This window comes from Sinocyclocheilus rhinocerous, unplaced genomic scaffold (assembly GCF_001515625.1).
Source record: "Sinocyclocheilus rhinocerous isolate Xijiao unplaced genomic scaffold, SAMN03320098_v1.1 scaffold278, whole genome shotgun sequence".
Taxonomy (NCBI): Eukaryota; Metazoa; Chordata; class Actinopteri; order Cypriniformes; family Cyprinidae; genus Sinocyclocheilus; species Sinocyclocheilus rhinocerous.
This window is the reverse complement of record NW_015664178.1, coordinates 738,258-753,749: the sequence shown is the minus strand read 5'-3', so window position 1 is coordinate 753,749 and position 15,492 is coordinate 738,258. Positions and strand designations below refer to the sequence as shown.

The following is a 15,492-nucleotide window of genomic DNA, read 5'->3' as shown; positions in this document are numbered from 1 at the left end:
ATATATATATATATTCTTGTTTGTATTCAAATGCAAAATAATTGTAATAATTTTTATTTATTTAGTCTTTTAACAGAAATAAATATTGTATTAATGTAATTCAAATTTTAAACTGGATATAATTTTGTGTGTGAAATTTTGTATTTTTAATTATTTAATTAAAACTTGAATCTGAAATTAATCAAACACATTATAATTAAGGTACTACCTTACAGACATTATTTTAAATTAAAAGCTGATTTAAAAGTCTAATTATGGCAGTCAAAATCACTTTGATGTCTTCCTCATTGTGCCATTTTTAGCTTTCTAACATTTACCTAAACATCTGGATAACGTCTAGATAATGTTAGAGGAGTGTCTCATTGTGCCAGTGCATTCCTCACCCTCATTCAGACCTTATCTGGGAATACTGTTCATCACTGGATCTGCGGCTGCAGAGAGCCCCTGTGTATTTACAGAAAGCTGCCATGTTTGCACATAAGATATAACATGGGCATATCCTTATTAAGGAAGAGTCTACAGACTGGCTGCGAACAGAAAAGTTCTGTTGTGGCGATCTTTCTAGAACATTTTTCACTGAGAGAAACATCTCAGATGAAAAGCATCTCTGACCTCTGAGAACTTAAAGGAACAGTTCAGCAAAAAAGAAAAAAGATAATTCCGTCATTATTTACTCGCCCTCATGTCATTCCAAACCTGTAAGACTTTCAAACAGGACCCTAAAAGTGGTCTATATGATCATACCCATAATTTCATGCAATTTTCTGTGTGTTGCACAGACTTTCTCTGCCATTTCATGGGCCACCGTCTTCTTTTTTCTAAGAGACTGACTAGAAAAGTCAATCTGGCTTGACTCCAAAAGTACAAGGTGACCTGCAGTAGAAAACAGGCCCATTCTTAGATATCCAGTAACTTGGCATCGCACACTCTCACATGAAAGCGTATTAAATCAAGCAAATGGAATAGGAAGGCTTTTCCAGCTCTGACACCATAGAAGAGCAGGTCCTATGTGATGAACACAAAAGCTCTTGTGAGCGGCCTTGCTGTCTACTGCCTACACAAGCAGCCTGTGCCAACTGATACAGAGCCTCATAAGTGACTGATGTGGAATGCTCTACATACTATAAGCAGCTACTCACAATGGATTCTAATAGAGTTTGATGTTAGTGTGTTGCTAAGCTACATGGGTTGAGTTCCAAAGTGCAGAACTGGCTCCCTTTTAGTTGAATTGGCTACACACCACAGGAAGTTGAATTGTAATGATAGAGTTTACTGAAATGCAATTCAAAGAAATTCAGATCAGGTGATGAATACTGGAAAATAAAAATTCAAAACCATTCAAAAGTTTGCCATCAATATGAATAAATTAATCATTTTATTCAGCAAGAACATGTTAAATTAATCAAAAGTTATAATAATGACATTGGTAACGTTACAAAGATTTCTTCTTTATATAAATTCTTTTGAATTCTATTCATCAAAGAATCCTGACAAACAAAATGATTAAGCAGCACAATTGATATATTGATAACATTGATAATAAGTGTTTCTTGAGCAGCAAATCAGCATATAAGAATGATTTATGAAGGATGATGTGACACTGAAGACTGCAGCAATGGCTGCTGAAAATTCAGCATTGCATCACAGAAATAAATTACATTTAAAAAAATATCAAACTAGTAAACAGTTATTTTAAATGATATTAAATATTACTATATTAAATATATTAATAATATAGTTACTGTAATATATTAAATACAAATATATAATGATATAAGAGTATATATAATAATATATTACATTAAATAAAAAATATATTAAATTGTAATAATATTTCACAGTATTACTGATCAAATAAATGCAGCTACATGAGATACATCCTTCTCAAGCATTAGAAACCTTGTCTATCCCTTTTTTAACTTTCAAATAAAACTTTGTCAAGTCAAAATTCAAAGTTTGGCTTGATAATCTTTGATTTTCAATTTAAAATTACAATAATTTGAATTTATTTGAATTTAATTTTTAATTATGCTTCCTTACAGTCAAATTTGAATTGCAATTTAATTCCATTCTTAATGGCACACAGCCATGATTAATAGTCAGTGTTTATGTCAACGACGTGGATGTATTTATCACTGAGCGCGTTGCTAAGCTTTCTTGGATTGCTGCTTTAAGATTTGCAAGTACCCTATATCACAACATAATGTTCCCACCTACAGTAACTTTAAGAACAGCCTTGAGATGTTGTCTTGGTAGGCAGCTCACTAGGTTTAAGAACAGAGCTGCTGTCTGTGGTGGGGCTAGAGCACACAACACCTAAAAAACATGACTTTTACATCCGGCTCCATTAGTGGTTCCTGACTGCATTTTTGTCCTAAAAACCAACCCTGTTCTTTCCAGTGTCTTGTTGACCCTGGTCCTTTGAAGATGTCAGGAAGTACAGTGGATTTCGAAGGGATTAGCTGCTTGCTTCTCACCGAAGGCACTTTTTTGGGCCCAAATGAGCGTCTTTAGAAGTGCTTAGCAAGACTCTAAGTGCCCCTGACAAGGAACGACAGCGGAGAGTTTGGAAAATGAGAGGTGATTACTCAAAGCCCATCTAATTCTGCTTACACAACTATCTCTTGGCGTGGAGCCTGACAGTGTGACTTTACCCACTATTAAGTGATTAATTTGGTGCCGTGAGTGCACTGACAGAGAATGATTTGTTTATGATGGCACAGGAAGCAGGTGGTGATCAGATGTTGTTGGCAATTATCACCAGGGACATGAATTCATTAGCTAAATTGATTGTCACTGAGATTGTTTTTCCTCCTTGAATGGAATACGCTTCATGACCCAGATATTGGATTTCACCAGGGTATTCTTTTGGAGACTTCCAGATTTGCTCTGTTACAGGGCAAGATACAGATTAGATCTGATATTTTGTGCATCTATTTTAAGTAAAGGTCAGTTTACATTACGGCCACAGTAAAGCAGTCAAACTTACGATGGCAAATAATAATAATGCAGGAACATGTTCAAAGCTTAATGAAGTTTCATTACTTACAAGTGTAAGCGCCAGCAACAATGTGCCATTAATAAAAAAATAAAATAAAAAAAAACTTAAATCTTGTGGGTGTATGGGCTTGGTAATATTTTTGGTCACTTTTTAAAATGTATGTAATTAATAATTTAATTATTCTTAATTTTTTAGGGAAAATAATTTTAATGCAGTTTAAAATATCTGATTTTGTAAGCTGCAATATATTAAAAATGAATTTTCAGCATCATTACTCCAGTCTTCAGTGTCACATGATCCTTCAGAAATCATTCTAATATGCTGATTTGATGCTTGCTTTCTTATTATCATCAATGTTGAAAACAGCTGGTCTGCCTAATATTTTTGTGGAAACTGAATATAATTAATTTCTTTATAATAATAATAATAATAGTGATGCTTGCCTTAGTTTGCACCACTAATAAGCAAATAGAAATACGATTTCTTGCATTAAACAGGAATGCTCTCCCACGGCGCTGAATTCATTTCAGTTGGCAAGGTATTCGGAAAGGTTAAATCCTATTTTATGGTCCCCTGATTATTTTTGTCCTCTCCTTAATGAGATTTTTATTAAAATCAACTGACTTCAGAGGAAGTCAGAGTCCACGTGAAATTAGAAGTTTCTTTCATTTTAACACTAGATGGTGAAATTTCTTTTTAACTATATATATTTTCTCTTTTGTTTCTCTAATATTAAACACAAAAAAACAGTTCACTCACATAGATGCCCAACACATAATATATGTGAAAGGATGTGAATTATTTATGAGTGGGTGGGGTTTACTGCTGTTTGGCCAATCACCAGCAATTCCAAACCAAGCATGGGTCGGTTTCCTTTTACAGTCTCCTTGTTACACATGCTGTTTTAAAGGCATGCTTCACACACACACACACACACACACACACACACACGCACACGCTGGCGTACACACAGCTGCACTTGACAATCTGCTGCAGGCTTGCCAGCCGGCCGGCCACTGATTCAGAACTGTGAAACAGAAACAAGAGTCTGTAAGAGAAAGAAGCTGAAGAACCCTGAAGGAAGGACTTTGGTTGAAGACCATGAACTAATCTTTGAAGAGCACCTGTCACTGGCTCAATGATTGGGTGATATGGATCCAAGGCCTGGAAGTAACTGAAGAGATCCAACTAAAACTTCTTCCAGCACTGTCTATGGGTATGGAATGACCTATTGCACTTTCCACAGCCTGTCCAAACTCTCTCACCACCCATGAAACGGTTTAGCAGCCTGAGAGGGACCAAAAAACGCAAGGACCAAGAGGGGCGGACAGGCAGACGGCAGTCAGAGCCCCACGGCCTCCTGGGAACCAGTAAGATGGCAGTTAAGGCTTATTCTGCAGCATTGTTTTTCATGTAGCAACATGAAATTTATTTACATGACTTTATGTTATATAACATTTATATTTTCCATGAGTGACATTAGCAGATATTGTTAAATGTATTTGGACACTTGAAATGTAAGAATATCTTAGAAAATCATTGCATTAGATATCAAAACATCAAACCAAGTTTCACAAGCACTTTTCAAGTAAACCAGCTCAAAATAAGAAGTTCATTTGGTCTTAAATTAAAACAAATGATGTTCAAAATGAAGACGTATTTGGACACTGAACCTTCGGGTTACAAGTCCGACTCTCTAACCATTAAGCCACGACTGCAATAAAAGCATGAGCAGTAGAACCCTTTACCTGTAAATTTGATGACAGGAAGCCTAAAGGAGTCATTTCTCAGTGCATCCTGCCAATTAAACATCCTGCAAGATGATACCCAGAACCCTGAAAACTAGACTTTCTTCTCTCAAGACATGTATTACGTAATTCTTCCAAACAGGTGATTTTGGTTGGAATGTGGCAGGTTCTAAGCATTAAGCTTGTCTGCAATGTGGATCAACAAAAAGCTGTTAAGATTTGTGTGACTTTTCTAAATGGGATGTTTTGTGTTCTTCGGGTATAATGATTGTGACGGCTAATCCTGTGATATTAATAATGGGAGTCGTTATTTTATAGTCTACTGAGAGTGAGTTTCAGCGGGACTCATTAAAATATAAAAATGACATTGGAATACTGCTGGGAGGAAATAACAAGGGCCAACAGGGGTTTGCCGCTGCAAATTGGGTCTCACGTACAAATCATACACTTTAAATGACATTTATTTTCTTTTCGAGTTAACCTCAAACAGCCTGTCGAAGTGGTGTCTGCTGGAGTGAACATCTGTCATGTTGTAATTGTGTTATGTTCATATTTCTTCTCCTATGGAAGCCAATTTCAGCCTTAGAGAAAAAAGGTAATTGTGAGATAAAGTTTAAAATATGAAACAAAGTCACATGTAGGATATAAAGTCACACAGTGAGATATTGTGAAATATAAGATTGAAATTACCCTTTATAGGCAGAAATGGGCCTAGCCTTTATAAAATTAGTCTTTCCATTGTATTCACTTTGTGACATTTTTGCTCTCCGTATTTTCCATATAAACCTTCTGTGCTTCAGGCAAACAATAATTAAGGGATGTGAAAATGACTAAATGTTTGGCCACCCGCATTTAATTATACCTAATTACAGATATTTAGAAAGTAATATATCCAGCAAGGATGCATTAAACTGAAAGTGACAGTAAAGACATTTATAATGTAAAAATAACTGGTTCTTTTAAACTTTTATTGGTCAAAGAATCCTACATCATAGTTTCCACAAAAATATTAAGCAGCACAACTGTTTTCAACTTTGATAATAATAAGAAATGCTTTGATAATAATAAGAAATCAAGCATCAAATCATCATATTAAACTGATTTCTGAAGGATCATGTGACACTGAAGACTGGAGTAATGATGCTGAAAATTCAGCTTTGCATCACAGGAATAAATTACATTTTAAAACGTATTAAAATAGTAAAGAGTTATTTTTAATTGTAATAATATTTCACAGTATTACTGTTTTTGTTATATTTTATTATAAAGTAAATGCAGCCTTAGTGAGCATAAAAGATTTCAAGAACATTACAACATCTTGCCGACTTTTGAATGGTATATACAGTTGCTGCCGTATCTGAGCGTATCCGCTACAACCAGCCACTTACCTACATTAACCAACAGATCACGTTCCACTCTGTATCTAACAGTCAGCGGATGGAAAAACGATTGACAGAAACGAAAGAGCGAGAGTGAGAGGAGAAGGGGAAAAGAGTGGATCATGCTTGCCCTCTGTGAACAGGTCTGGAAGTTGGAGTGATATTGAAAAGCTGACAGGCTGATGGATGATACAGAGACACAAATGACCAGTTAGCGGCTGAAAATGTCAGGACAATGTGCAAATAGCATTTGGAGGATGTCCCTCACTGATCTGAGACCTGTTACACAGTACTGTTTCAGTATTTTTCCCCTCAGATGGCCATAATAAAATAAGCATGTTTAAAAATAAAATATAAATTAAAACTAAATTAAGAAATATAAAATTATTTAATTAATAAAACATACACACACACACAAATCTACCTTACATTATTCAGTAGAGAATTATAATTATAATAAATTAATACATCTTAACAACTACATAGCAATGCCCCGGCAATCACATTTTATTTATAAATTGTCTACTTTCTTTTATTTATCTTTCGTTTAACTTGCTTTAGCAATGGTTGTGTTAGGGTTATGTCTCTGGACTAACAGAGTTCTAGCGAGTGTGATGAAGGAACAGTGAATCGCCTCTGAACACTTTAAAGTGCAGCTTCTGTTGAACTAGAATCCAAATATAAAGACTACGCTCTAAAAAATAAAGCCAAACTCTGATCAGATCCGAGTCTTGCTTCTGTAAAAGCGGTTGTGTGCTGAAAATGAGAGCAGCAAGCGCTACCTCTCACGTGTTGCAAATGTCACACACTGCATGAGAAAATGCAATCCTATTGGTTGAATGGATTTTGACAGGCGTCACCATGACATGGAGATGGTGCCTGCTGGGAGAACAGCCTGGACTTTGTGACACATGGATTCATGTCACCAGGCAGAGACACAATCCAAAGCAACTGCTATCGCAGCTTGTGTTCTCATTGGCCGCATTTAAACTATGAGCATGTACTTTAAAGGGATAGTTCACCCAAAAAAGAAAATTACCCCATAATTTACTCACCCTCAAGCCATCAGGTGTATATGTTTAATATAAATTTAATTTATATTATGTTTAAATAATTTAAACATAAAAAAAGTTTTATGTTTAAATGTTTGCCAATTCCCGCCTCCTTCTTCCCCGATCTACGAACATTGTTACACACGCGTAAAGCAGTTAAAGGAAGCTACAAATTACAGTTTATAAAGTTTTAAATATGGATATTATTCTTACACAAACTCATCTCTTCACTTCAGAAGCCCTTTATTAACTCCCCGGAGCCGTGTGGATTACTTTTATCGACGCACTTTTTTGGGCTTCAAAATCTTGACCATCATTCACTGCCATTATAAAACTTGAAAGAGCCAGGACATTTTTAAATTTAACTCCGATTGTATTCGTCTGAAAGAAGAAAGTCATATACACCTAGGATGGCTTAAGGGTGAGTAAATCATAGGATAATTTTCATTTTTGGGTGAACTATCCCTTTAATTCAGAAGACACATAGCCTATGTTCAGAATTAAATACTATAGCATACTGCTATAGGACACTGTGTAGTATACAATGTATACTATTTTAATAATATATTGTAATAAACTGTAATAAAATATTTTTAATAAACCAATTCAAACATGTGCATTCATTCTCATTTAATTCATTAATTAATAAAATCTCAATTCATTAAGTAAAATGGTATATTTAAAAAAAAAATAGACTAATAAATTGTAAATAAAAATTATTATTTTTATTGTGTGAGTAAAATGCATTCTAATCCAATCTTACTTACTTAATTTATTTATTTGTTTTGCAGGTGTGCAAAATGCATTCTGATCCAAAAATCACAGGAGATATTGATTCTGGCAGAAATGGAAAGAGAAAATCAAAATATGCTTTGAATTATGGGGTACAATTTTCCAAGCAATATTGCCATCCAGTAAAACTGCATTCTGCACACTGCACAAATATGCTATTCTGAATGTAGCCATCTTGCTGTTCACAAGCCAGATGTCTAGGGGAAAAAAAAAAAAAAAGCTTAATGGCGTGCTAATACAGTTAGAAAACAGCTTACTTTTGTATTCATATATAGTAAATTGTATTCATAACCATAAAGCTGTCCCGGTTTTTATGATATGCAATTCTGCATAAAATGCTTTAGGGGGCGCTGCTCAGCTTACTGTGTCTTCATACAGTAGATTCAAAAATGTCCTTGGAATTTTGATAAGATCCCACATCTCTGTCTGTATTATGTCTTTAAGAGAGCTTGCTGTCCTTTCTTCAGAGGACTTTTAGAGAATGTGCTTGTTCTCATGCATGTCTGATGATATCTTCTTACAGAACAAACATCAGTTCAGTGTGTTTAATCAGCAGACACATATGTAATCAGCAGACATATGTAAAAGACTTTGGTTGTAGCTCATCACTCAGTCAAAGTGAATGAGAGACAGACAGGCAGAAAAGGCAAATGAAGAGGTCAATGCTGGCTGATTTGATTGTGCTGAGGCCTTTTGTGAAGTTAGTTGTGTTATTGCTTTTCTAAAGCTTACTTTTGGACTGAAAAATGAATCATGTCAAGTGCTATTGAAGGTTTGTGTTTGGAATATTGGTTTATCTGTTATGGCTCATTGAATAGTAAGTGTTTTGCCCGTGAGCAGGGTTAAAAGCATGCAGCGTTGGGTTAATTTATCTTACACTGGGCCAAGGGTCATCGGTCACTGAGGATGAAGTTTGTTAACCTCTGTCTGCTGGGTAAACATCAAAAGATGTCATGATGACAGCAGAGGAAGAGCTGACAGCAGTGTGTGTGCAGGATTGTGCCATATTTACAGAGTGAAGTTCACTTCCGAGTCAAAACAACATCAAAATGAAAAATGTTTACTTTCTTAATACACATTCTTGGTCTAATTATTCATCAGTGGACATTATTACAAAGAAAAACATTTTTTGATTCAGATCTTTAAATCGGCTTCAGAGGCTTTCAATGTGATTTACAGTCCTGACAATTTATGAAAAGTGCATATCAGCATAATGATACAGTGGAGACACCGTGTCTAGAATGAGCAATCATGTTTGAGGAAAATCACCTTGGTATTTACCTACTTAAATGTGTTTGAATTGAACACAACAAGGCTTTGGTGTCTTACACAATATCAAAGATGCATGGAGCCTTTGGACTACGCCTGTCTCCAACCTGGTTTTGATTTGATTATGTTCCATAATTATATTAAAATGATTTGATAGTAATATGGCTTCATAAATATGCCACTTGTATTGCTCATGAGGACAGTTTAATTTGATAAGCGCTGCAAGTATGGCCTGTGGGTGTGTTCTATTCAGCTGGGCTGGGAATCGTAATGAATTACGTCTGCAAAGATCATGTGACTCTGCGGTCCTGACGGTAGATGATCCTTGTGAATTTGTGTGGAGGATGAGAATGTAAACTCCCTGTGGATGCATTCGGGTGAGGTGAGGGGCTATTGCCATTCTGATGTGGATGGATAGATAGATGGAACAATGGATAGATAGATAGATAGATAGATAGACAGACAGACAGACAGACAGACAGAGAGATAGAAGGATGTAATCTTGGCTGTTCTCTTGGAAATATATTCTTACCTTATTGGCTTGCTGATGGTATCTTGGACTCTGCAGGCAGTGCTACATTTCACTCTCCTCTTATCGACTCAAAGCAGAAACTCAATAAGTTTCCTCCACACACCACTCTGTGAGAACAAGCTGCTTCCTTAAGGCTCTGCAACCGAATCCAGCCAGGGGGAGAGGACGGCACAGAGAAGTGGGTCAAGTTCAAACAACAGGGAGCTGAAGCAATCACAAAAATGCAATTATAGGGCCCACAATGAGATTGATTTTATCATTTAATGGCCAACTAACGTGCAGCATGAATCCAAAACGGACAGGCCAATTACTCAGGCGATTGGTGTGATGAACCAATCGAAATTGTAATCGAATCGAAAATTCGATGAAAATTTGACACAGGTGTCATGTTTGGGTCTTTGCCATGTATTGGAAGAATCGTGTAGCCTCAGTAACAGAATAAAAACATCCAGAGGGGTGTTGTTTATACCGGCCACTTTCTCTGATCTGACTGCAGTATGGAGGGCAGAGCCTGGAGGAATCACAGCATGAATTCTGCAGCCTGCAACAGCAGATGAAGTGTAAAATGAGGTGATAAAACTCTGCTCTCCACACTGCCTGCGGTTCAGGCCTTATGGCCCCTTCTATTTCTGCAGGCGCAGATCAGAAATTACGACAGGTGGATCTAAATCATCCTTCGTGGGCAGAGAATGGGATACAGTGAGACATTGTAGCACAGTACACAGTATCAGCCATAAAGTCTTAAAGGTGCAGTGATCGTTTCTGTGATAGTAGCAACATCAAATTTCATTCCAGATAGATAGATAGATGATATCTGTTGTGTCTTATCTTCTCTCTGTTTCTACAGCTTCTGGTATCTCCTCATCGCCCACTACTCCAACACAACTGACCAAGCAGACTTCGGCATATCTTCTGGAAGGCAGTCGGAATGACACAGTGCACCGTTCCTCCTCCTCCCCCCTCGACACTGGACAGCACCACAGCCCGCCTGCCGCAAAACCACCGCCCTGTCTCTGCTCGGCACCTCTATCTACCTCACGTGTGGTGAGTGATCTACAGCGGGACATTGATACATCTGAGTCATTTTCTGCATCATTCATTTTCAAGTGATCATCCGATAGATGTTTTAATAACTAAATACAAGCAAAACAATAAAGACAAAGCATAATGCTTCCTGACAGAAATTGTGACTTCCTATGAATAGTGTTTCTGTACAAGAATTCAAGCAAAAAACTTTCCAATAAGGATCATGTAAAGATCCCGATCCTTGAAAATATGTTTTGGGCATTTAAGATTTAAAAGAACGCATGCAGATTTTGCAAATGTATGAACTATAAAATAAAATAAAATAAAATAATTTTATGATAATATATATTTAAACAGGCTTTGGTGTCTTACACAATATCAAAGATGCATGGAGCCTTTGGACTACGCCTGTCTCCAACCTGGTTTTGATTTGATTATGTTCCATAATTATATTAAAATGATTTGATAGTAATATGGCTTCATAAATATGCCACTTGTATTGCTCATGAGGACAGTTTAATTTGATAAGCGCTGCTAACATCACCTGCTATGTTCCTCCTACCCTGCTCTCTATTTTCTATTATGTGCTGTGTTTACTGGGCCGATGGCTGACTGCTAAAAAATAATATCTTTACTCATTCAGCAGCCATGGCCATGTGGTCTCGGCTGGGGGAAGATAATGGCTTTGTGCAGTGACTTGAGGTAGTCAGGATGGCTTGTTAATCATTTCTCATTGCACATTTCTCATATAATGGATTCATTAATCGCTCTTTCACGCTTGATAAATGCTTATGATTTTTTTTCAAGTATGCTCATCAATCAACTTCGCCTGGCTTCTTTTTACCCACAACATAGATAGATGGATGGATGGATGGATGGATGGGTGGGTGGGTGGGTGGTTGAATGGATGGGTGAGCTTCCTGACAGAAATTGTGACTTCCTATGAATAGTGTTTCTGTACAAGAATTCAAGCAAAAAACTTTCCAATAAGGATCATGTAAAGATCCCGATCCTTGAAAATATGTTTTGGGCATTTAAGATTTAAAAGAACGCATGCAGATTTTGCAAATGTATGAACTATAAAATAAAATAAAATAAAATAATTTTATGATAATATATATTTAAACAATATATATATATATATATATATATATATATATATAACAGATAGATATAATATACTGTAGATATAACATGTTATATATAACAATATATAATATAAATGATTAAATAAGTTATATTAATATAATTTACATAAATTTATAATTATTATAAAATAATAAATTATATTTACACACACACGCACACACACATTTATCTGAAGAGTCACATGAATATGAGTCTTTTATGTCTTTACACATTATATTTATTATTTTAAAAAACTGTCAAAAACTTTGACCCAAAATACTTATTTATATTGAAATGTATATTTAATTATGGAATATATATTCAACATTTATAAATCTACAAGATTCCTTAAAACAGGCACACAATACTTCACAATACAATACGCCAGTTCCTGTCGATGGATCTAATCAGATTTTTACGACTCAACACACTGACCGTTCATCACGTTCAAATGCCAAAATCAATACAGCAGTCACCATCTGCAATGCTGTTGTCCTTGCCTCCTGCCCGGTAATTTAAGCAGAGGTCCAAGGCTGCACTCAGCAGATGTGTTATCAACTTCTTGTGAATCTTTATGTGCATTTCCTTTACTCTTTCTCTCACACTTTGAGTCTCATTCACCTACGGTATACAGTATCTGTTTGTAAATTTTTCATGCAAACATAATTTATCAGTAAGGTCCTATAATGAGCCAAATTTAAATACTCACTGTGCCGTAGTGTTTCAGCATAGATGAAAATATAAAAGTAGTGCAAGTTTTGTGAATTCATCCCTAAAAATCTGCAACTCAATGCAGTGCAATAATGTCACTTTATCTTTAGCAACCCCTGAAAATCCACTCTCAGCGATTCTCATTTCATGTATTGAACTGAGTGTGGGTCTCATATGGGTCAATGCGGATGAACAGAATCACAGCTTCTCAGACACCTTCCCTGTTTGCTGCTGTCTGTTAAATAAATTTAATGCCTCTCACTCTCTGTCAAGGTCTGACACTTTAAGTTTTTCCCACTCTCCCATTATTTGTAATTCCCCAGATTTGTGAACTAACATTTTTCTCGTGGCCACCCCTTATGTGTTTGTTTACTTCTGTTGTATATTCACAGGGTTTTTCCAAGTTCGTTCAGATAGCCACACCCACTGATTCATCAGGCAGGAATTTGGGCACAGTTCATTTTAATTACCCTCCATGCCAGATGTTGCTCTGGGAAAGACCAAAAACAGTTGTGTGAAATATCTTTGGAGCCGGGACGGCCTCTATAGGTTTTCATGATTTTAAACAGCTGTATATGTTAAATTGATTTCATTCTATCTAGGTCCAAGGAGAGCCATTAACTGGAGAGAAAAGGAAAAAGACGCAGGAGGTTAAGAAAGAGTGTCACGACCAGATGGGCACAACACAAACAGCAGTGCCGCACTACTGGCTTTATTTGCACAGACAGTCTTTCTGTACACTGCAGATAGAGCTGATTTAAATGTGGATGCATAGATGTGCAAATGCATTTTAGATATGAAAGAGTAAGAATTTGTTCTTGGAAAACCACTCACAAATGCCATAAGCACAATCAAGGAGTGAAATACTGCCACTAATTAGATTCAATATTAAGAATATGAACAATTTGGTAACATTTTAAGGTTAACATTTCATGTACAAATTCCCTGTACTTACAAAATTCCCTTCAGGTTTAAACAACTAGTGTTTCATTTATGAATGAGTCACTGTTGTTAAACGAATCTTTTATTTTAGTGAATCCTTCTTCTGCGCACTGACTCATATTATCTGTTCACTGATTTCAAGTGTGTGACTGACTGATTATATCATGAACAAATAGTTTTTTAGAGGCGTATGTGACAGAGCATTTCATTGGTTGGACATACTGACCGAATACGCCTCCTTTACCGAAGCAATAAGTGTTTTTAGACTTTGTGTGTAAACTGAATCTTGTTCGTCAACGAATTGAATTAACTGAGACATCTGATTTGAGAAAACTGAATTAATTAGAACTTTTCGACATAACTGGTGTGTTGCTCTAAAGGCCCTAGAGCAGTGGTTCTCAATTTCAGTCCTGGGGTACTACTGCTCTGCACATTTTGTATGTCTTCCTTATTTAACGCACCTGATTCAGATAATCAGCTCGTTAGGGAGATCCATGAACTTAACCGAGGGCGTCAGATAAGAGAGACAAACAAAATGTGCAGAGCAGTGGTACACCAGGACTGGAATTGAGAACCACTGCCCTAGAGAATGATAACCATATTAGAGTCCACAGTAGTTATGTCGCCTGTAGCTTTAAATACTCAAAGTTGGGTGAATTTTGATTGGCTGTCCGTGTTTTAATTATCAGCTCGGAAAAAAATCGCTCTGAACAAGTGATTCCAATGACATAATTTCTCTGTGTAGTTAGTTATTGTTTAGTTTATAATTCTCATAGAATTAGAACCATTATAAAAATAACTTAACCGAGGGCGTCAGATAAGAGAGACAAACAAAATGTGCAGAGCAGTGGTACACCAGGACTGGAATTGAGAACCACTGCCCTAGAGAATGATAACCATATTAGAGTCCACAGTAGTTATGTCGCCTGTAGCTTTAAATACTCAAAGTTGGGTGAATTTTGATTGGCTGTCCGTGTTTTAATTATCAGCTCGGAAAAAAATCGCTCTGAAAGTGATTCCAATGACATAATTTCTCTGTGTAGTTAGTTATTGTTTAGTTTATAGTTTATAATTCTCATAGAATTAGAACTATTATAAAAAAATATAATAAAGCCAATAATTGATGTGGCAATGATTTATATTATACATAACACAAGCGCTTACTTGTCTCAACCTATTGGGGTAACGGCATTAAAGGTGCAGTCACATTTTCCGCTGTACAGCGAACTTTCGTTGGCGAAATCTGGTAATTTCAATTGGAATCCATGCGATCATGAATGTTGTATATAGGCGAAGGATTTCCCCATGCAGATTTAGCAACTGGTTCAAGTGGTGTCACTTGAATTAGCATGACTAACCTTAAAGGGATAGTTCACCTACCCCATGATTTACTAACCCTCAGGCCATCCTAGGAAAACCAGTCTCCTCTTGGTTTATATCGAAATCCTCCGACATTTTTCTTTACAATTTTTTGTTTTGTTCTCTCCTCTGCGCTTCCCGTTCGTCATTTCTCACTTGAGCTTACGCTAGGCCTACGTCCTACATCATCCGCTGGATCTCCACTCTCTCCTGAACGCGTTTACGGCAGTTAAAGGAAATTAGAGATTACAATTTATAACAATTTAAATGTGAATTCTGTACCTGAAAATTTGCTATAATTTCGCTAATGTGACCGCACCTTTAACCTGCAGCAAGAGTCACTGAATCAGTGAACGAATCATCTTAGTGAACAGACTCAAAAGATTCGATTCATCTGGATTGGTCAAAATCCCCACCCACCACCAGCCAGTTTGGACAGGCTGACTCCCCTCGCTTTTATATTTGCTCATAACAAGAAATGAGTACGCGGAATACTTGATTTAAAGGGGTCATATGATGTTGCTAAAAAGAACATTATTTGGTGTATTTGGTG

The 15,492-nt window shown here is 36.3% G+C and overlaps 1 protein-coding gene across 3 annotated transcripts in view; it reads left to right on the top strand.

Annotated features, from left to right (window-relative positions):
• Positions 1-15,492, top strand: part of prkag2a (protein kinase, AMP-activated, gamma 2 non-catalytic subunit a) — a 59,735-nt gene that overhangs the window by 16,636 nt on the left and 27,607 nt on the right. For 2 of the 3 annotated variants that reach the window (XM_016540296.1, XM_016540295.1), the window contains exon 4: positions 10,621-10,817. In XM_016540296.1, the coding sequence (XP_016395782.1) occupies positions 10,621-10,817 (197 nt within the window). Of the gene's footprint in view, positions 1-3,953; positions 4,372-10,620; positions 10,818-15,492 lie in introns of those variants that run through there. The other variant, XM_016540297.1, reaches the window with a different exon arrangement.